This window comes from Mesocricetus auratus, unplaced genomic scaffold (genome assembly GCF_017639785.1).
Source record: "Mesocricetus auratus isolate SY011 unplaced genomic scaffold, BCM_Maur_2.0 Super-Scaffold_100010, whole genome shotgun sequence".
Taxonomy (NCBI): Eukaryota; Metazoa; Chordata; class Mammalia; order Rodentia; family Cricetidae; genus Mesocricetus; species Mesocricetus auratus.
The window spans coordinates 73,156,715-73,179,387 of record NW_024429194.1 but is presented as its reverse complement, the minus strand read 5'-3'; the positions used below and the strand labels follow the sequence as shown (position 1 = coordinate 73,179,387).

The 22,673-nt window shown below is 38.3% G+C and overlaps 1 protein-coding gene across 4 annotated transcripts in view; it reads left to right on the top strand.

Moving 5' to 3' along the window:
* The window catches only part of Cntn1 (contactin 1), a 267,254-nt gene that overhangs the window by 226,578 nt on the left and 18,003 nt on the right, over positions 1-22,673 (top strand). For all 4 annotated transcript variants that reach the window (XM_005067129.3, XM_040753939.1, XM_005067128.3 and 1 more), the window contains exons 20-23: positions 2,991-3,094; positions 13,358-13,544; positions 15,678-15,790; positions 17,334-17,490. In XM_005067129.3, coding sequence (XP_005067186.1) covers positions 2,991-3,094; positions 13,358-13,544; positions 15,678-15,790; positions 17,334-17,490 — 561 coding nt within the window. The remainder of the gene's footprint in view (positions 1-2,990; positions 3,095-13,357; positions 13,545-15,677; positions 15,791-17,333; positions 17,491-22,673) is intronic.

Sequence of the window (22,673 nt, the reverse complement as noted above, 5' to 3'; positions counted from 1 at the left end):
TTATATAACTCACCAACAATTAAATCTTGATAACAGCAATTAAGGAAGTGAAAATCATGAATTTGAGAGAAAGCAAGGGGTACATGTGAATGCTTGAGGGAAGAAAAAAAGGAAAATGATGTAATTAAAAATTTTTTATTAGTTAAAAATATACTACATAGGGTTTTCATGCTTGCAGGGCAAGCTCTTACCAGCTAATTGAGCTACCTCCCCCAGCCAGTTGAAATTTTCCTTTAAAAGAAAAGTCTCCCTGGGAGGCCTGCTCTTTTCTAAAGGGAGACAGAGAAGTAAATCTGGGGGAGAGGGGAGGCATGGAGAGGGACTGGGAAAATATGATTGGGATGTAATCTATGAGAGAAGAAAAAATAAATTAATTAAAAGAAGAGAGACATGTTTTATAAGCCATTTGAGGATAGGACAGCAACACTATTGTGGCTCTTTGTCTTCTGGGAATATTCCGTAAACAAAGCATGCTTGTCCAGGACTCTACATAAATGCAAACAGAGCACAGTTTAAGGTTGTTTTCTTTGATTCCCCCATGTAAGCTGTGAAGCTCTTTACTGCACATATTTCTGTTTAAAAGTATGAGGCAGGGCTGGAGAAGGAACAGATGGCAAAGTGCTTCCTGTGCAAGCCTGAGGACCTTAGATTGGATTCCAGCACATAGAAAAAGTGAGGCGCTATAGAGTGTCTGTGACCTCAGTACTGAGGAGGTAGAGACAACAGAATCCAGCATGCTCACAGCAAGGCTAGCTAAATAAGTGGGCTCCTGGTCCACTGATCCTGTCTGAAAAAGATGGAGAAGCAGCTGAGTAATGTATCTTATCTATACATGATCACACACACATGTATATATGTGCCTACCTGTGCATACAACACAAGAGATATGGTACAGCCAGGAAGAGGGCTTTCCTGCCCAAGGGCTTCCTAGAAAGACCAGAGTTCAGATCTCCAGCAGAAAAAGATGTATTGGTGGTGCCTGCTTATAACTCCAGTGCTAAAACACTTTGATGATCAGTTTCCTGTCTCAAAAATAAGGTTGGGAAATATAGGGGAAGACATCTGCCATTGGATAAGACATCCCTGTTATATCTCCTAATTCATATGTACTCTGTCAGTAATAGATGGATTGAAAGGAAAATGAAGATTTCATACTTTGTTTCCTAATACAAATACTCTTCACAAGGTTTCTCTTGGTGCACACAGGAGTAACCCAAAAGGAACAATTCAAAAACTAATATTTGCGCAGTTCTCTTTTGTCCTTTTAGAAACAATAATCCAATATTCTAGCCTAACTGATTTACATGTTATGCTGTTGTTTTGAGACAAGGTCTCATTTGCTATGCAACCCAGGATGGCCTTAAACTCTCAGAAATCCTTCTGCTTCAGCCCTCTGAAATCACAAGAGTGTGCCACCAGCCTGGCACTATATTACCCAAAAATAAACGTAGAGCTGTTTGTTGGAAGTCATTGGGAATTCTTAACATATATTCCTTAGTAGTTTCCATATTTCCAAAAACTGTAATGTATTTCAAATTATCCTACGATATCTTTAAAACAGGCATGTTATTTTACAGATAAATATTTCATTAAAACACAGGTATAAAAGGTAGTCAGCTTAGTAATTTATCTCAACTAAGCAAACTGAATACCTCCAGAGAATAAAAGGTAAAAAAGTTATTTAAATTCAAAACCAGACAATAAGCACCCCCAGTGGCATATTTTATTCCCTTTGTGTGTTGTCAGCTGGGGACTGAATACAGGACTTGATCTCACAGAGAAAGTACAAGTTGGAATTATTTCAATTGTCTTTCCATCCAGTATCTATTTTGCTCTAATGCTTGATTCTAAAGTCGGTGTTTAGGCACCAGTAATGCTTCTCACATATTCAGTCATGGCTGTTTATATTTGGTTATATTTCTTTCTTGACTACTTCTCATAAAACCTGTATGTGTTGCAACTTGTGTAGGTTGTCAGTCTTCTGCTAACATGTCAGTTATGCACTACTTGTTTACTTTGACTGGGATGGGTAGCTGCTCACATGTGGGACATTTCTTAAACTTAAATAGGATATGACTTTGTAATGAAAGACAATAAAAATTGATGACACCTGCTTCAAGGATTCCATGGTTCTCTGTGTAAATGTCAACAGGGATGAAATTTATTTTTTTTCAAGTGGAAGAAGCCTTTGATACATATTTGACTTGATGCCCAGTTGAAAGATTAGGCATGGAAGAGCTCTCCAGAAATGGGAATGTTACAACTTGTTTCAAGGATCTTGAACCGTTTCATAATTTTAGCTTGGATATGAGAGGGAAATTTTATTAATAGTTCTCTGTACTGGTAGTTTATATAGATGGCAATAAGAAAATTAATTTTCATGAATGCCTAGTTATACTAAATACTAATATCTTCATTTTTGTGGCAAGTAAAATTGTTGAGCTATGTAATTAAATTTAATATATACCAAAAATCAATGTGGAACATACCAGTTGAGTGTTTTTAAAAGTACAATAACAACTGCTTATAGACATCCTGAGACCCCCGAAGTTTCCTCTTTTGTTAAAGTGCATATGTGTGCGAGTGTTTGCCTATGTATGTGTGTAGTGTGTGTTATGTGTGCACATGTTTGTGTGTGGTATGAGTACATGTGTGTGTACATTTTCCTGTGTGGTGTGAGTGCACATGTATGCAAGTGTGTTCGTGTGTCTCTGTGTACTGTGTCTGTGTGTGTGAGGACATGTGTGCATGCATGTGTGTGTCAACATTCATGTATGTGAATATGCATGTGCACACTGACCATAGCTAAAATAAAAGCAGTAGAGACAGATAAATTGGAATATTATTAACACTACCAACAAGATACATTATAGTTCTATTTCATTCCTATACAAAAGAACTTTATTTGAACTTTTGTGTAAATTTCAAGGATTATTTGAATTTTTTATGTAAACTTCTGGCTGAAAAGTAACAGTCTCATACACTTTTAGCTCCCAGTGAAGCCCCCACAGAAGTAGGGGTGAAAGTGCTATCCTCTTCTGAGATATCTGTTCATTGGAAGCATGTTCTGGAGAAAATTGTGGAAAGCTATCAGGTGAGTTAAGTTTTTTAATTAAAAATTGTATTTATTCATAAATATGTACATTTTTATAATATGCTTGGTCTTCAATGTCTGGTGTCCCAATGGTTAATTTGGTATCAAAAACTTTATTCTCTTCTGTTTTTGTGATTTGGGTATCTACATGGAAGCTTTAAGGAGTAAGAGAGAGATATTACCTTGATCAGGTCATTGCAAATCATATAACATGTATGTATGTATGTATGTATTTACTGAACATCATGGACCCATTTAACTATACAGATATTATATATCATTTAAAAATTGAGTAACAGCCTGGTGTGGTGGCACATCTTTAATTCTAGAACTTTGGAGGCAGAGGCAGGTTTTCCTCTGAGTTTGAGGCCAGCAGGGTCTATAGAGTGAGTTCTAGGACAGCCAGGACTACACAGAGAAACTCTGTGTTGAAAAACAAACAAATAAGAAACAACAAAGCAAATTAACCAACACAGAGATTTCTACCTGGCTTCTCTAGGAGAGACATAGAGACTTTTGTGGACAGAATGATTAGGCTAAAATAAAACTTAGATAGTGTCATTCATCCTGTCTCCCTTGCTGCAGATCAAACCGAATGCTTCCATGTACTGGGCAAGTGCTCTCCCATTGCTCCACACCCAAACCTTATAAGCTGTATTCTTGCAAGATATACAGCATCATAAAATGCTGGCAACCCTCAAGATTTTAGAAAGCATTTTGCTAATTCCTATCAGCATTTTAAAAGTACTATTTTCTTTCACTTACTAGTTCCCGTTATAACTGCTACATTAAAAGAGCATTATAAAGCCGGGCGGTGGTGGTGCACACCTTTGATCCCAGCACTCGGGAGGCAGAGGCAGGCAGATCTCTGTGAGTTCGAGGCTGGGCTGGACCGACAGCCTCCAAAACAATACAGGGACATCCTGTCTCATAAAATAAAACAAAACAAAAAGAGCATTATAAATATACTAAATATATGCCTCGTAATATTCATGAAAGACATTTGCCTCTTTCCTGATTAGCCAGGAAATGAACAGTCTCCAGTCATTCTAATATCATTCCCTAGCTCAGATGACCACATATAGACTAGATCTCTCTAAGTAACTGTAGGGTGAACCCTCTGAAACCATGAGCCAAGATAACTCATCCCATGAATTGTTACTGTCACATATTTCATCAACAAATTCAGCTGAGAACAGTTCTATGAACATAGTAGACATTCACCAGGTGTTTCCTGAGTACTGTATTAGTTACCTTTCTCATGATATTGACAAAATGCCAGACAAAGACCACTTAAAAAAAGAAGGTTCACTTTAGGTGATAGTTTGAGTATTCTGCCTATAATGGAAGAGAAGTCATGGAGGCATGAGCTGGGGCAGCTCATCATATGTGTCTACCATCAAGAAGCAGCTTGGTGTACTTTCCTCTTTGTGTTCAGTCTAAGACCCGGGTCCTTGGAATCGTACTACCCATGTTTATTTTTATTTGTATTTATTTCTTTTACATCCCAACCACAGTTTCCCCTCCCTGACTAGTCCTATCTCCATCCCCCCTTCTCTCTCATGTCTACTACCCCTCTGTTTCCTCCACAGAAAAGAGCAGGTCTCCAAGAGACAACAGCCAGACAGGATAAAGCAAGATACAATAGGACAAGCAAATGCATTCATATCAAGGCTGGACAAAGCATTCCAATAGGAGAAAAAGAGTCTCAAGAGCAGGCAAAAGAGTCACACCCACTTCCACTGCTAGGAGTCTCATAAGAACACCAAGATAACAACCATAACATATAGGTAGAGGACCTGGCGCAGGCTCATGAGGGCCCCATGTTTGTCATCTCAGTACCTGTGAACCCATGTGATTCTTGCTTATTTGATTCTGTGGGCCATGTCTGGTGTCCTCCATCTCCTCTGACTCCTACAGTCTTTTCTCCCCCTCTCCCAATCTCAGAGGGGAGAGACCCAATGGAGACCTCCAATTTAGACTCTCCACACAATGTCTGGCTGTGAGTCAGTACCTGCCTACTCCCATCTGCTTCAAGAAGAATACTATCTGATGATGACTGGACAAAGTACTGATCTATGAGTATAGAAGAGTATCATTAGGAATCATTTCATTGTTTTTTCCCCAGTTGTGTTTGATTCTATGCTGTCTCTGGGCTATCCAGTCTCAGGTTCCTGTCTATCCAGGAAGTGTAAGGGGTATGGGCTCCTTCTTGTGGCATGGGCCTCAAGTTAAACCAAACATTAGTTGGCCACTCCCACGTGCTCTGTGCAACCTTGCCCCAAAAATCTTGTAGGCAAGACAGATTGTGGGTGGATGGTTTTGTGGCTGGGTTGGTAGCCACATATCTCTTTCTGTAACCTGCAGAGTACCTTCTTGTGCCAACAAGACTGATGCTAGGACAGAAGGTTGCCCTCTGAAAACTGACAATGGGACCCCATTGCTGAGGATAGCTTTTACTCAGCTCATTGAGAATACAGAGGTCTAACTGCTGCATCCTTGGAGCCTCCACTCCTACATTTTTTTTTTTTTTTTGGTTTTTACGAGACAGGGTTTCTCTGTATTGTTTCGGAGGCTATCGGTCCAGCCCGGCCTCGAACTCACAGAAATCCGCCTGCCTCTGCCTCCCGAGTGCTGGGATTAAAGGCGTGAGCCACCACCGCCCGGCTCACTCCTACATTCTAATACTGCCCACATTAAAGATGGGTCTCTTAACCCAGTAGAAAAAATATTGTGATAGACATACCCAGATATTCATTCACATTGTGATTCTAATTCCTGTCACATTAAGTCCCCAGTGACCATCACAAGTTCTGATAGGAGTAAGGAGGTACAGTTATATGAAGTTGTTACATATTGGTTCTCTGAGGGCCAGAGTTCTGAGATCTGGCTACAAAAGGAACCAAAGTCTTTAAGCAGAAACACTCAAGTAATAATAAGGGATTGTTGCACCACAAATCATGATTTGGGTAGATCTCTGGGTGTTTTTTCAAGGGTTCAGATTAAGGAGGATGGAAATGACAAGAACGTACCTAAAGTTCCCAGTGTTTATGAATGAGTGCCCTGAGTCACATTAGGCAGATGGAAAAGCAGTGGCAAAGAAAGACTCACCAGATGCTGTAAAGCTCTGTTTGCAAGACTCATGTCTTTGGGAAGGAACACTGCGTTTAAAAATTACAACAAAAATCAAGTTTTGGACTACAAGGTTATTTTTTTGTCCTTGACATCATTTATCTCTATCCAATAAAATTAAAAATATATATTCTGTTTCATTGAGTCAATGCATTAAATGTGCTTTTTTTACTCTAGTAAGAACATAATTGTTATAGATCTAGGGAGATGGATCAGTGGTTAAGAGCAGTGCTTGTTCTTCCAGAGGACCATGTATCCTTTCCCAGTATCTCCATGTTAGCTTAGAGCAGTTTCTAACTCCAGTTCCAGGGGATCTGGTGCCCGCTGCTGGCCACTACTGTAACTAGGCATGCATGTGGTACAAATACACTTACGAGGGAAAAGCACCTATACACATAAAATAAAAAATTTAAAAAGAATGTACTGTAGAATTATGTAGTGCCTTTGTCATATATATTTTAACCAACGTGATAGAAAAGAAGAGGTTGGGGTGGGGGAAGCGCACGAACTTTCTCAGTTTCCTAATCTGTAAATTGAGGAGGTCACACTCGTGTCATCAGATTATGCTGCCTTTTCCCTGCTCTGTGTCATGGACATTAGAGGTGACAGTAATGACGGTGGTGGTGGTGGTGGTGGTGGTGGTGGTGGTGGTGGTGGTGGTGGTGGTGGTGGTGGTGGTGGTAGTGGTGGAGATGGTGAGGAGGAGGAGGAAGAGGAAGGACAGGAAGAGAAAAAGAAGGAGGAGGATATCCATAGATCCGAGGATGAAAGCATTTATTGAGTCTCCATTAAACACAAAATAAAGTTCATTCCATTGAATTTGCATACCACATGTCTGACTGACAGTTTCCACAGCCAGGTTTTAATCTGGGCCTTGTCTGTCCTATGAACAGATGATTTACCAAAATTGAAGTAAGCCTGAGAATGAATCTTTATATTTGTTCTTTATTAAAAAGCCTTTTAGCTTCTCACTCAGAACCTTAACTGTCACACAGACAAGCACAGAAGCTTAAAGGAGAGAAGGCAGGACTTCTCCTTTCTCCTGTAAGAAAATATTCCTGTGAATACATGGGGTGAGGTAGACTGACTATCATATGATTATTGTTTTGATTTTAAAATATGTGAGAAGCCAGTGTAACATAGATGGTTATGAAAAAAGGCACTTTCCTTCCCCAAAATATATGACGAATCTGAGTTATAAAGCTACAAATGCAAAAGCATCATATTAAAAATGTGAAATAAAATATAGTGGTAAGGAAATCCTACATTTTACATGCTTGGGTCCAATTCAAGGTTAAATTCTTGATATATCAAATAACTACTACAGGCAGTTGAGTCAAAAATGTGTGTGTGTGTGTGTGTGTGTGTGTGTGTATTTTTTAAATGTGTTTTGGAAAGTTTACAGTCACCCCCCCCTTCCTGTTGAAAGAGTCCCCATTTCTAGTCTTCACCTAAAGTTTTCCTGTGATGTGGGTAATCACCTGAAGTTCTGCTTACCAACAACATTTTAGCAACATCAAGATCCTACTCAGGAGTCCACAAAAGACTAACTTTGTTTACTCAGTGGAAGAACATTTGCTGAAATAATTTAATGAAATTAAGTCAAATAGGCTATGACTGCAAAACTCTTGTAACTGGGTTGCTATGAATACTGTCATCATAGAGGATTTATAATGCAGGGGCCACAGGATGTCACAGGGGAAACTCTCAGCTGAGCATGTATCAGTCTTAAGGGAGAGCTCAGTTGTCTTCCTTTGGCGAAGTTGCCTGTCTTAGCATCTCTGACATGAAGGTATGGGGAAAGGTGGTCTTTCATTATTTTTGTTAACTTATTTTAACATGACTCTAGGAATGATTGGGAAGAAATAACTAAGTTATTGTTAGATAGAGGGGTTTTTCTTTGTTAATGGCAGTCACTGTGGACAGCCAGAAGTCCACCCTAGAGACGTAAATTTGGTACCCGTGGCTCAGATGGCTCTGCTTTGGAGAGTCATTCCACCACTCTTGACGCTGATTGATAGTGCCCCATAGGCACCACCTTAATCCCACTGCCAGCATCTACTGAGAGAGTTTCACACTGGATAAGCTGAATGCAGACACATTGCTGTTCGTAGGAGCAGAGGGACATGCTGTCTAGCATTCACTGGAAGCTGTCTGCAGCCTGCTCAGAATAAAAAAATTTAAGAATTGTTTATTTTTATCTTCTGTGTATGAGTGTTTTGCTGCATGTATGTCTGTGCACCACCTGTGGACAGTGCCCACTGAGTCAGTAAGGGGTATCATATCACCTGAAAATCAAGTTACAATCTGTTGCAAACCACCATGTGAATATTGGGAGCTGAAATTAGGTCCCCTGCAAGTGCAGCCAGTGATCTCAATCCCTGGGCTGTCCCTCCAGTTCAATGAAAGGGAATTTTGAAGGGTTCCCAATAGGTTTACAAACACACATTTTAATGATTGACGTAAATAATTGTCATAGAATGGTCTAATGTTTGCACTAGTATGGCATCTAGATAATTTACAGTCGTATCGTTGCTGAGGCTGAGATTTTTCTGTTAGTCTGTCGTGTTTTTTATTTAAAGTGCCGTACTTAACTTTGCCTAGGGCATTAAATCTTAATTAGAGGAATAGTCACTGGAAATAGGGTTCATTTTGCATAAAACTCCTGATTTAAGCAAAGAATTAATTAAGAAATATTATATAAAACAAACAGATAACAAATAGTGAAATAGCTCAAAGTTTTAAAGCAACCTAGAATGCTGAGCACTTCATAACCAGGGGCATCTCTTACCATAGTCTGATGCTCCATGAGAAAATGGGGTCAAAAGACTGGGAAGCAACAGGACCAGAACAAAAGAGATGCTTTTAGGACACATAAACACATTCTAAATATACTTATTCCTTAGCAAGCCTAAGGCTTAGACTTTTTTCTCTTAGCTTTCAAATCCATTAAGGAAAGCTCATCTTTGGAACCAAATTAAACACTTAAATCTCTTATACTTGGTAATGTTTTAAATCATCCTTTTATTTAATTTTAAACAAGATTTATGGAGGTCAATAATACATTTGTTTGGTTCTTCATGATACAGTGCCTGGAAGACAGTGGACATCTAATGAATACTTGTTCAATGAATGAAAGGATTCTAGAATAGCATGTATCTGCCCTCACAGAGAAGAACATCTAGGAAGAATGCAGAGCAAAGAGTATGGCAATTCCATAGTTATTTAATAAGCACTATTTCAAGGTAACAGTAGACAAGGGTCCTTTGGATACTTTAAAAATCAAATAGAGAAACAGATCAATGCTACAACATTAAAACTAGACAAGTAAATGTAGGGTATGTTGCATTAGCATATACAGGTGAATTTATTGCTTTGGGGAGATGGCTAAACCAGTAAAATGTTTGCCTGTTAAGAACAAGTGTGTGTATTCAGGCATCTGTACTGACCTGCCCTTGGGGTTCTGACAGGATACTCCCTCAGCTTCAGCCACTAAGAGCACCACCTGTGCATATTCACTGTGTTCCCGCCTCTGTCCCTCTTTCCTCTCTCCTGCTGCTTCTGTCCCAGGATGCCAATCTTCCCTCTCCTCTTTCCCCTTTTTATGATCCTTTTCCCCTAATTAAAAAAAACTCTGCTTGAACCCTGTCACATAGCCTCTTTCTCTCCCATGCTGCTTTTCTTAAATTACAGCAATGAGGGTCTGAGATTTTTCCTCAGAACCAGTGTGACAAACATAACCAGTTGTAGCAGTATGCGCTTGTTATCCCAGAGCTGGGAAAACAAAGACAGCTGAATCGAGGAGGCTCACTGGCCAGCCCACTTAGCCAACTTGGCAAGCTCTAAGCAGTGTGTGTGTGTGTGTGTGTGTGTGTGTGTGTGCGCGCGCGCGCTCAGCTCATGAAGAAAAATACATAAGGTTATCCTCACATGCCCATACATATGTGTACATTGCCCCCCAAAATGTACCTGCATACATATACACATAAGAATCTCTCATTTATTGTGTACCTCCTCTACTGCTGGAGATCATCAGTTCCTACTCATTCATGTCTCTTCTGCAGTGAGTGAACTTCCTGAAAAATAGCCCCAATTGTTACATTTGTGCTGATTGACATGCAGGTTGTGTCCTTTATACTGAACAGTTTCTCATGAATCAGTTTAATGTTTTATACACATGAGCTTTGCCCAAGGATCAAGAATCCCAAGTCTATCCTCTGTTTGGAAATGAATTTTAACTTCACAATTAACAACTAGTTCAGATGAAAATGATAATGTTACATTATTTTAAATGTTTATTATATTTGACAATTTCAAGTTTGGGGCATTTTCGCCCCTATCACCCTCTCTTATACTCAGCCCCTTGTACTTTGATATCTTTTTTTTAGCCCACTGAATTTAATTAAGTCTGTGGGGTGAGTGTCCTGGAACATAAGAACCTAACTAGTTGCTACAACACTGAGGAAAATGAGTCTCTACCCAAATAACTTCCTGTAGACTGTCAGTGAGCTATGAACACATGACAACCTCCTCAGGGATAATGCCATATTTTGCATTAATATACCTACTTCCGTACTTGAGGACTCATTGAAACATAAGTCATGAGGAAACGTATATTTAAAGGGAGGCTAACTATTCAAGGGAGCTATCTGTGTTTATTTGTGAAATGCTAATTTTCATATGAACAAAGCTGTACAAGTTACATACTAAAACAAAGACATTGGGGGCACCTTTAGATGATCTTTTTGATCCCAAGTTACAAGTTCATTGATTGTGTTGGTTCTAAGTTTTTATTAAAAAACAGTTTCTCTGTAGATCCTTGGAGAGTTGGATAAACAAAAGAACAGGTCTTTTTAGGATATAGCTTCAAAAATATTTTTTTAAAAAATGCAGTTACATCCTTTTGTTTGACATCCCAAATGTCACATAGGATTTTGAGTAAGAAGATGTGTGTGATTATTCCTCATTTTATCACATGAGATTATAGAATCTTATTACATTGTTTTAATCTATGTCTTAGTTAGGGTTACCATTGCTGCAATGAAACACCATGACTGAAAGCGAGTTGGGACTAAAGGGTTTATTTTGTTTATGACTCTGTATCACTGTTCATCATTGAAAGCACTCAAGGTGGGAACTTGAACAGGGCAGTAACCTGGAGGCAGGAGCTGATGCAAAGCCAATCAAGGGGTGCTGCTTACTGGCTTGCTCTCCATAGCTTGCTCAGCCTGCTTTCTTACAGAACCCAGGACCACCAGCCCAGGTGTGGCAACACCCACTGTGGACTGGGCTCTCCCTCATTAATCACTAAGAAAATGCCCTACAAGCTTGCTTATATTCTGATCTTACAGAAACATTTTTGCAATTGTGGTTCACTCCTCTCTGATGACTCTAGCATATGTCAAGATGACATAAATTCAGCATGGTCTATAAACTTCTCTTTGAAGTGGATATAAGCACTACTATGATATGCTTTATGATGTTGTTATTCAATACATATAAAATTCAGGAATCTTAAAGTCATTGGTTTTGACTGCTGTAGGCCTCTATATGTTCTACCATTCAAAGTTTGTTTAAAAGATACTGTACGTGGATGATCCTAATTAAGTGCCTGGAATTTCTATGAATGTAAATGTTCATTATATTTCTCCTCTGGTTAGCAAGGCAAAGGCCTCATGTGTTGTCTAGTTCAAAATCCCAAGTAGATAAAGGCCATCTTCCACACACTTAAGTGAAGGTTATCATAGTATAAATCTTCCAGCACTGTGCAACTGGGGACTTCCCAAGATGGTCCTGCCCTATACAGATACCCAGAAATCAGAAATCAGGTTATATTCTGTTTGAGATAGATATGCCAGTGATTCCATCAAAACCATCCAAAAATATGATATTGACATCATCAAAATGACCATTAGAAGGAAAATAAAAGTAACACAAAAGAAACAAATAAACAATGGACAATTATCCTGCATTTGGAAACCTACACATCTGACTTGTAAACATTGCAATGTACCAAGTAGACTAGGCTCACTAAATTCCATTTTATAATGGTCATGTGTGTGCTTGTGTGCTAACATAAGTGAGAAAGTTAATATATTAAGATTAGGTGATTTTATCAGGGCATTTTGGCTGGTTTTGAAAATAAATTCCCATTACTTTAAGCAGTGTATCTAAATATGCAAAATCAAAATACACTTATAAAATTAATATTTTTATTTGTGTTTTACATATAATTATTGATTTATTACCACCAGTCTTTATTTCAAGAATCATATTCAAATTATAACTTGTATTAAGTTTCTGAGACAAAGAAGGCTGTAGTTAACACAAGTAATAATTCTAATAATAACATGGAAATATTTTTTGAATATCTTAATTGGCAGTAACTTCTATAACTCACCAAATAATTAGGTATTTTACACAGATTATGGTACTCTGAGTTCAATGTGCCAACAAGATAGAATGAGAGAAACAACTTCTGCAAGTTGTCCTCGGACATCCACATGTATGCCATATTACACTTTCATATATGAGCACACACACACACTCTCTAAAATGACCATAAATGATTATTAGGTATATTTATTTCATATTTTAAAGGAATGAAAGTAAATAGCTAATATACATATACACATAGATCCATAATATTGCATACATACTTACATCTGAAAGGATTTTGTTAGAAGAAAGTCATTTGCCAGTGTATTCTAGGCCACACAATGAGATTTTTGTCAAGGTAGGGTATATTTCTGCCAAACTATCGAAATCTCATAATAAATTGAAACTATATAAACAGACATAAAAGAAGAGATTAAGGATGAAATTATTGTCACAAGTATTTCCAGAAAGATCACTTTCATATTTTGAAAGCAGACTTATCAGACTCCCTGCCTCCTCCATCTCTCTCATCAACACAGGGTCACTACAGTCCACGGAGTGCAGATTTCATTTAATTATACTACTTTTGGTCAGATATCACTATGGAAAAGCCAAATCAATAGGAGCGGAAATGTGCCATTATGTGGCATTGAGAAGGCAATACCCTACCCGTGAAACAAAGACCATGGGAACGAATTTTTGACAGCAAGAGATGAATCACAGTAAAATATCTCTCCTCTTCAATATTTGCAGATCCGGTACTGGGCTGCTCATGACAAAGAAGCAGCTGCACACCGAGTTCAAGTCACCAGCCAGGAATACTCAGCCAGGCTAGAGAACCTTCTGCCAGATACCCAGTACTTCATTGAAGTGGGAGCCTGCAACAGTGCCGGGTGTGGACCTTCAAGTGACGTGATTGAGGCCTTTACCAGAAAAGCCCGTGAGTATCATAACTCCATTTTAAACACACCAAAAGCTCCTACTTCCTTAAACTGAGCTCCTGATTGGAGGCAAATATGAAAAGAATGTTCTATCCAGCTGCTTAGACACATCCTTTATTGTGCCATAGAATGTCTTTCAGCATTCCTAGCTATTGTCAATAAGGGAGAACTGAGATGAATGCTCTTATGCATTTTCATTCTACTTCCTGGTACCTTTAGCAAGACCCTCCTTCAAACTACAGACCATTAGAAAATCAACTAGACTACCTTCTGTGTTTATTAACTTAACTTTTTTCGTACAGATGCATCGAAAGCATAATAAAATCACAACAGTGTTGGTTTTCCTATGCTTTATTCATAGATCATCATTGTACAACATAGATACAAGCTAAACTGTCTAGCACTGTGACTGCTCTCTGCTGTCTCTGTTCGCATGACAAGTGCTGCCTAGATCTTGACATTGTCATCTCACCAGTTTCACTTTGAGAACCCAGTTGAATATGTATACAAAGGAACAACTGTGTGCAGGACTTTAGAGACAGTCACAAGTTTCTCTAAGGATGATTGCCATTAGGGTTTGCAATGTTTTGGAAATCACTAAGCAACATATCTCCTAGTACACTCACAGAGGAAGATGGTGTCAGACATGGTTTTGAGCTGTACTCTGCTTGCACTAAACCTATGAAATCAGACAATTAGCTTTCCTTCTTAAATCTCGACTATTTTTGCTTTGCAAGTGGAGCATTATTTATCATTATTGTTCATTCTATTCTCTTATTATGTCCAGAATAGTTCTACAAAGAAAAGATATAAAGGAGACCACACCAAACCTTAAAACTCAAGCTAAAACCCTGTTCAATAAGTATGGCTATGTCCCCAGACAACAGGATTAGTGAACTGATAAAACTGAAAATGATTTGTGGTGGAGCCAGATCTGATGGAATGACTGGAAAGATTTTGAAACAATGCCCTGAAAACTAGAATATATATGATAAAAAATAAGAAGGACCAATTTTGTGAGAAGCTGGGAGAAGACCATTTTGGAGAGAGAAAATAAGTGTGCAGAATTTGAAATACTAAATTTTGGAAACACCAGTAGTGAAGAGGAGAGAGTGTGCTGAACTAAAAATGTGCGGGTCTTTGTAAGCCAACATGAATATTTGGGGTACTTTCTGAGTATGATAATAACCTGTTTTTCTAAGTCAGAATGATACCTAATTATGCCATTTGAAACCATCGCTGTGACTCCCATGCAAACAATGGACAGTGACAATTAGAGCAAAAGAGCGAGTCCAGAATTGAGAAGAGAACCACTGACAGCTAGTATGAAGGGCAAGTGTAGACAGATTTGGGAATTATTCCTTATGTGGAATTGGCTGAACATATTGCTAGCATAGGGGTTGGCAACAAATAGAACAAATACCAGATTTTTGCTTCAGAAACTAGACGCATGCTTCTGCAGTTTTCAAAAGTTAGGATATACTCCTAAGAGGCAGATTTGAGGCTACACGACCAATGATTCATCCTTACAGTTGGACATCAGACATTCAGTATAGAAAGTGCAAGACATATTTAAATGACAGCAGATAGATTAGGGCTATAGATGACTAGGAGTATTTGAATGCATAAGAAAGACTCACAGGTAAAGCAGAGCTATGTATGGAAGATCAAATCTGAAGACCTTTCAACACTTGGAAGTTGAACAGAAAGAACTGAGTGATCAAGGAGGGAAAAAACAACAGAGACAGGGAATCTCTCATAATACACAAAGGATTTATGAAAAGAACAAGCGATCTAGAAAACCATCAACTCTGAAAACTCAGAGAAAGCTATAAGAAATGGATTAGATTTGGTCAACTTTGGTGACCTTGATTGCAACAGTATGAACAGACTAGAAGAAAAAGAAATCAAATAAGAAGAGAATAAAGACAATTTTATTTCTTGCCACACAATGTGAGAATTAAGTGAACTCTCAAACATACAGTGCAACACTGCACATATGAAATAATCCTCAGATGGGATGCTGTTGCTCACAGCATTGTTCTCTTCAGCACCACAGACCACAGGCGATATAGTTTGCAGAAGCAAGAGTCTATCCGGTGACCACTCATTACCTGGTCCTCTTCCCACAGCTCCCAGCCAACCACCCCGGATCATCAGCTCAGTGAGGTCTGGCTCCCGCTATATAATCACATGGGATCATGTTGTTGCCCTCTCAAACGAATCTACAGTGACGGGATACAAGGTAAATAAGAAGAGCCTACCCTCTTCTCCCCGTTAGCTTTATTGCTGCTGACACTGACGTGTGTGGCTTCAGTTAGGAAAATCCCATACAGCAGAGTCAAGACAGAATCTCATGAAAATTCTTTAGATAAGAAAACATGTTCAGTGGATTTTAAGAAAATTCCATGGCAAGTGAGCAAAATAAATATAATACCCCCTTTAAAAAATGGGGCTGTCAGAGCAAACATTGCTTAGACAGGAGACAGCATGCGTTAAGTTTTGTTTGTCGGGGGGGGGGGTGCCAATTGTAGTGTTGCCTTCCTCCCTTGCTGTAAACTGAAAGGAAAGTGTTATTTCCATGGATTCTCAACAATCCATGCTGTTGTGTTAGCTAGGGAAGCTGTAGGAATAATGTGGGAAAGACTTAAAACTGAGAGACCTTTGTTAGGCCACTTTAAAATGTATCAAGCATGCATTTTATATTTTCCTGAAAAAGGGATCCATCTTTTTCATAGAATATTTCTAGTCATTTCAAAACAAAAGTAAAACAAAATGAACAAGAAAAAGCACTTAAGGATATGGCACCTGCTTTTGAATAAACCCAGAACAGCAGGACCCAATTCTCAAGGAGTGGAAACAGTGTGAATGATCCCTCAAAGTTTTTTTTTTACATTTTTTTTATTTTAAATAGCTTGTTTTACATGTCAATCCCAGTTCCCTCTCCCTCCCCTCCTCCTGCACCCCCTACCATCCCCCCCATCCTCCCACCCTATTGCCAATTCCTTCCGCATAGGGGATATCTAGAGTCTATCATTTCATTCAGGGTAGGGTCCAGGCACTTCCTTAAGAGTCCAGGCAGAGAGAGCAACCCTCTTTGTGTTATGGACACACGATGTCTGTTAGTATTCAGGGGATAAACACTGATCCACTGCTCAGGACCCCATAGGTAGCCCAGGCCTCCTCATTGACTCTCACATTCAGGGGGTCTGGATCGGTCCCATGCTGGCCTCCCAGCTGTCGGTCTGGGGTCCAAGAGCTCTCCCCTGTTCGGATCAGCTGTCTCTGCTGGTTTTGCCAGCCCATTCTGTGCCAATTTGCTCATCACTCCTCTCTCTGTCACTGGGTTCCTTGGGTTCTGTTCAGTATTTAACTGTGGGTGTTTGCCTCTGCTTCCATCAGTCACTGGATGAAGGCTCCAGGATGGTTATAGACATCAAGTGAGAAGAGAAATGAGGCAAGATCCTCTGAACAGATGGGGAACACGGCGAGGGGTGGGGGGAGGGGGACCTGGGAAATAGAGAGGGGGAGAAGTGGAAGAGAGAGTAGGACATGGAGAATCAGGAAGGTCGACTGAGGGTGGGTAGGATAGGGGGGAGAAGGAATCATAGGTTAGAAGACAGATCGGGCACCATTGTGACCTCTAGTGATTTAAATGGCTGATCCCTCAAAGTTTTAATGTACTTGATTTTATGAACCAATGAGTAAGCATTGTGTGCTGATGTTAACACTAGGCATTGGCTCAGAATTGTGAAGTCATTAACTATTCATAATTCGGGACTCTGTAGATACTCTACAGACCTGATGGGCAGCATGATGGCAAGTTGTTCTCAACCCATAAACACTCCATAGAAGTCCCAATCCCCAGAGACGGAGAGTATGTGGTCGAGGTTCGAGCGCACAGTGATGGTGGAGATGGAGTAGTGTCTCAAGTTAAAATTTCAGGTAAGCCATCATCTAAGAAGCATTTCTGTTAAGCTACCTATGAGTGCCTATGTCCTATGCCTGGCTTCTCAAGAGTGAAGGTAGAAATAACATTCCGAACATCAGCATTTCCCCAAATTAATTCAAATATAAAGCATGTCACAGAATTGATGGTCCATTACTTAGGGATGGAAAAGGTAAGTTCATAATGTAGTATCTATCTGTCAGTTTTGATTTAAATGTCAAAGCACCATTAAAATGTGTAAGATAAATGTGACTCAGAACCTAACATGCATGATGGAAGATGCTAGAGGTGTTTACTGGATTGTGATGTCTACATTATGTAAATATTGTTTTTATGTTGAATACATTTTTATTAAACATCTTAAAATGAATAAGACATTAAAAGCAAAAAGAATAATATTAGGTGATTATTTAATAATATTCAAAATTTATTTTATATTTCAAGAGGAAATATACTAATCTATTTTGTTTTCTTACAACTTATCTTTCTCTGCTCCACATTCATTAATGTAGTAATCAGAAAAGACAGTAGATTGTTGCTCCTTTACATTGACCTTTACTCTGTATTTTAATCTACACAATGCTTTTCTATGAGTACTTGTCATCACAGGCTTGGTTAAACTCCATGCAGTTGAGATAGTGATTCCTTCCCTATTAGATTGTATTTATCGTATTATTTGCTTATTTTTAATATTTTTCTTGTATACTCTTTATTAATGTTTATTACATTGAATCAAAATCAATGTGAACTTAAGAATTTGACTACAAAATACAAAAAATAAATGCTAAATCAATGAAAGCAATAGTTGATTAAGAAAGGTAATATACAGCTAAGTAGATAAATGTGCTGCTATATAATAAGCCAACAAAGGATTCCTTAACACAATGACAAACAATAATTATAGAATCCCCATGAGCCAAGTTCTCCTCAAGCTCCCCATATCACATATATACCTTTTTCAAATAGAAAGTGGTAGAATGATATATTTAAATTTTCATTTTAATTATTGTGTTTTTTCAAAAATTTAGAACCCTAAGAAAGTTAGGGAATATCTATATCTCTACAGTCTTGGACAATAACAGTGTGTTTCATCTGCCTCCAGTCACTCCTCATATACATGCAATTTTGTGTGTAGAGCTTCTGTTGAGTATATCATGCTATATCCATCCTCTTCAGTTGTCCTGTGAATGTCCCTGTATCACCAAGACTTCAGAAATTGAAGTTAAATATAGATATAACATTCTTTCAAACTAGTATATACAAGTTATCTACCCATTTTATGTTTTTCTATTGTAAGTCATAGATATCAGCAAAATTTTATGACTTTTACTATAAGTCTTTGTTCAGGTGAATTTAAATAATTAATTGGAGTTTTGATTCTCTATTGTCAAGTCTCTTTGAAAGTACTTATTCCATTCCTATAACTGTAATGGCAGTTTTTCCCTGCATTGTGGCAAGGTTGCCTTTTTCTTTTTGTGTATTTGATAAATGAAGAGGGCATCACAGTACTTTAAAATCATTTTCTAATTCTGAGCTTTAACAACAAGCAACATTGCATTTGTTCCTTTGATGATGAACTTTTATTTGTTCTTTGGTGAAGTAGAACCTGCTTCATGGTTTCAAAACAGGAGTTTGTTTGTTTAGAGACACTGTAGCCATGCATGTGACCAAGTGATGGCAGCAGGTGGCCGCTCGTGGGCAAATGCTCAACCCCTGACTTTCCAGAAAGAGTAGTCTACTTGGTAGTGTAGCCTCATCTCCATGGTGTAAATAGCTTCATCTTTAACCTCAGGCTTCAATGTGATTTCAACAAGTGTTTCAACAAAGACTTTGCCTGGTAGCACAGCATCAAAAATTGTCAGTATCCTGTGATCCCATGGCTGTGGATATAATCTCAAGATATATTGGTAATGTTAAACTGTAGTAAAATAATTTGACAGTAATATATTTTGAGTATTTGCTACCTTTTTTTACTCTTTTTAATATATTTTATGCAATTTCACTTTTCATGATGGTGAATTAACAATTGCTTTTAAATTTGCCAGTCATTTACCAGTTGGCTCTTAGAAGGAAGTATGAATCAATTTACACACACTACAGTGACAATTAAGACATTCCAGTCTGTACACACATCCTTCATTTGTAGAAAACTGCACACAAGCCTAGAATATTTCCCTTCATTACATTTTGCATTTGTCAACTAAAGAACGGCTTCTCTTTTCAGAACTACAATTTACTTATTTCAGTCTAGTCACAACTGTACAAAGACATTATGGAATTAACACACTGAAGTGGCAGATGTTTGAGAAATAGCATTTCTCCAGACTTTTCTTATTAACGTTTAAATATAAGTAAGCTTATAAGTTAACATCATTTGTCATGAGCAAGGTATATACAAGGATGTGGCATTTCTAGGCTTCCTTGCAAATTTAAAGAACATTAAAACTTCTCTTTTGTTTCAGTTCTATGTAAGAAGTCTGTAGGCTGGGATTTAACACATTTCCTGATAGTAATGTGCACAAGCATTGTGCTGTCCCTCAATTGGAAAATACAAACCACTGATAGTGAGGTAGGCACAGTTCATGTAAACACAATCTGCTAAGGTTCGTATACCCCCCACCCACTTATTGTCACTCTGACGATTTTACTTCAGCCATTGTGCCTGTTAGATATTTGTTTTAGTCAGGATTCCTGTTGCTGTGATGAAATACCGTGACTAAAGTAAGTTGAGGATGGAAGGATTTATTCGGTTTATGCTTCCATCTCACTGTTCATCATCAAAGGAAGTCAGGGCAGGATCTCAAGCAGGGCAGGCACCTGGAGGTAAGAGCTGATGCAAAGGCCATGAAAGAGTGCAGCTTTCAGGCTTTCTCCCCATGTCCTGCTCAGCCTGATTTCTTATAGAACCCAGGACCACGAGTTCAGGGGTAGCAGCACCCACAATGACTGGGCCCTCCACCAGTCAACCATTAATTAAGAAAATGCCCTAGAGGCTTGCCTACAGCCTAATTTTATTGAGGTATTCTCTCAATTGAGTTCTCCCCGTCTTAGACGACTCTTAACTTGTATCACATGGACTAGCCAACACACCATTCTTTCCGCACCAGCTGAGGGGTCTTTTCAGACACAATCAAATCATGTAACTCTGTTCAGGGGTCCCATAGAACAAGCATCTGATTTTTTTAACCAAGGTTCACCGTGTTCCACACAGTCTGTGCTACCAGTCACTCTTCTCCATTGATTTTGTCTTTTGGATCTAGAGATGTTACTTGGGGCATTTGTGCTCCCTGTCTCTGCCTGGAGTTCTTTGAATCTGGCATGACTGGTTCATTCCTGTCATTTTTGTTTGTGTTCAGATGTGAGTGCTTCAGAACAGCCTTCTATATTCACCAATTTATGCAGCTACCTGCTTAGTGTAATTCCTCCTCGAAGATTGGTCATATGCAGTAATTTCTTCCTGATATTTATGACAATTAATATTATTCTGTTTATTAATGTATGCATGTTTAGTGCCTGTATCATACTGTTCTGAATCTAAGTTTCATGGGAATAAGACTTGTCTGCCTCATTTGCTCATTGGATTTCTAGCACCCAAAGGAATATATGGCATATAACGGGATTTTGATAAATACCTGTTTCATTAATTTAATGATTTGCACATAGAAAAAGATTTTTGACACCCTAAGGCTGTCATTTAGTTCTCTTGACATGGACACATTTCTCTGAAAGACACACACTTTGTATGCTGCAACATGTAGATCCACAAACTTAATTAATATAGAGATTAAGACTTTATGTTTGGAGTATTTTCAATTTTTTATTAGAAATGTAATATATAACTCTACTACTCCTTGACCTGAACATCATCTTCTGCTTGATAAATTATTCCTTATTAGATGTTTCCAGTATAGCTCAAGGCAAACAGAATACCGCGATGCTTTAATCAAAAGTTTGGTACCTTCAATAAACTCGACACTGTCACTGCTACACTTCATTATAAGTTAAATTAAAATTATAGAAAGCTACAATATTATAAATATTAAAGTCAGTATGGTAATGTACATGGTTTCATATTTGCTGGCAATATTAAATTATTGGTTAACAATGATGCTCTGTGATCCACAGAAAGCCATCCATGAAATGTGTGAGCTGCATATTTTAAGCCTTGATTTTCATTTTTAAGTTTAGACAGGCCATCTTATCCCAAACAAGGATGCCTTTCAGGGACATTTTAATCTAGACTAATTCCCAGTGGAAAGAAGTAACATTTGAAAGCTTTAAGGTGGCGAAAACAGGATCAAATTTTATCACTTGGAAAATCTTATTGTAGATTGTTAAGTGTGTGTGTGTGTGTGTGTGTGTGTGTGCGTGCAGTTAAAGCAGTATAATTTAAGGAGATAAAGTGTAAGGTTATATCCAGATAATGATAAAAAGCTGATGTTGTCTGAACCAGAAAGAAGTGTGGTGAAGCCTAAGCCTTATCTTTGAAACAGTGGGTCATTATTTCCTTCTGATTTAAAAGTACTGTACATTCATTTTGTTAACTTCATGTCTTCTAATAAATCAGAAAACTAATTATTGGTAATAAATCTCAATGTTACTAGAAATGACGTCAACATTTAATATATTATGTTAGGTAACTCTAAGATACTTAGTTAAACTCTATATCCAAAGCCACTGGCTTTACACTGAAATGAAAAACATACTTTGCCTTTGCTCTCGCCTGTTCACTAGAAGAGAAAAACTGAGAGCACTGTGCAAGAATGTTGAGTGTTAAACCCCTTCATTCCCATGCTTTCTTTCCCAGTATCTTCGTAATACGGCATAAATAGACGAAAGATCAGGGGGAGGTAGAGACTTGACCCATACATTAAACTTGAAATCCATATTGCTATATTCACCTTTTACTATTGATGCAAGTCTTGCTGTGTATCCCTGGCTGGCCTATTACTCACTATGTATAGAAGATTCCACTTAGTTTCACAATATTCTTCATGCCTCTTCTTCCCAAGAGCTGAGATTAAAGGCGTGTACACCATGCACTTTTGCAGACATGTCTCATATGGGAATATTCAGGTTTTTGTTGACTTATTTGCTCTGTTATACTATCTTTTTTTTTTTTGCGTTTGTTACTACTTCTTTTTAGATACATTATCTTGTAACCCAGGCTGGCCTTGAA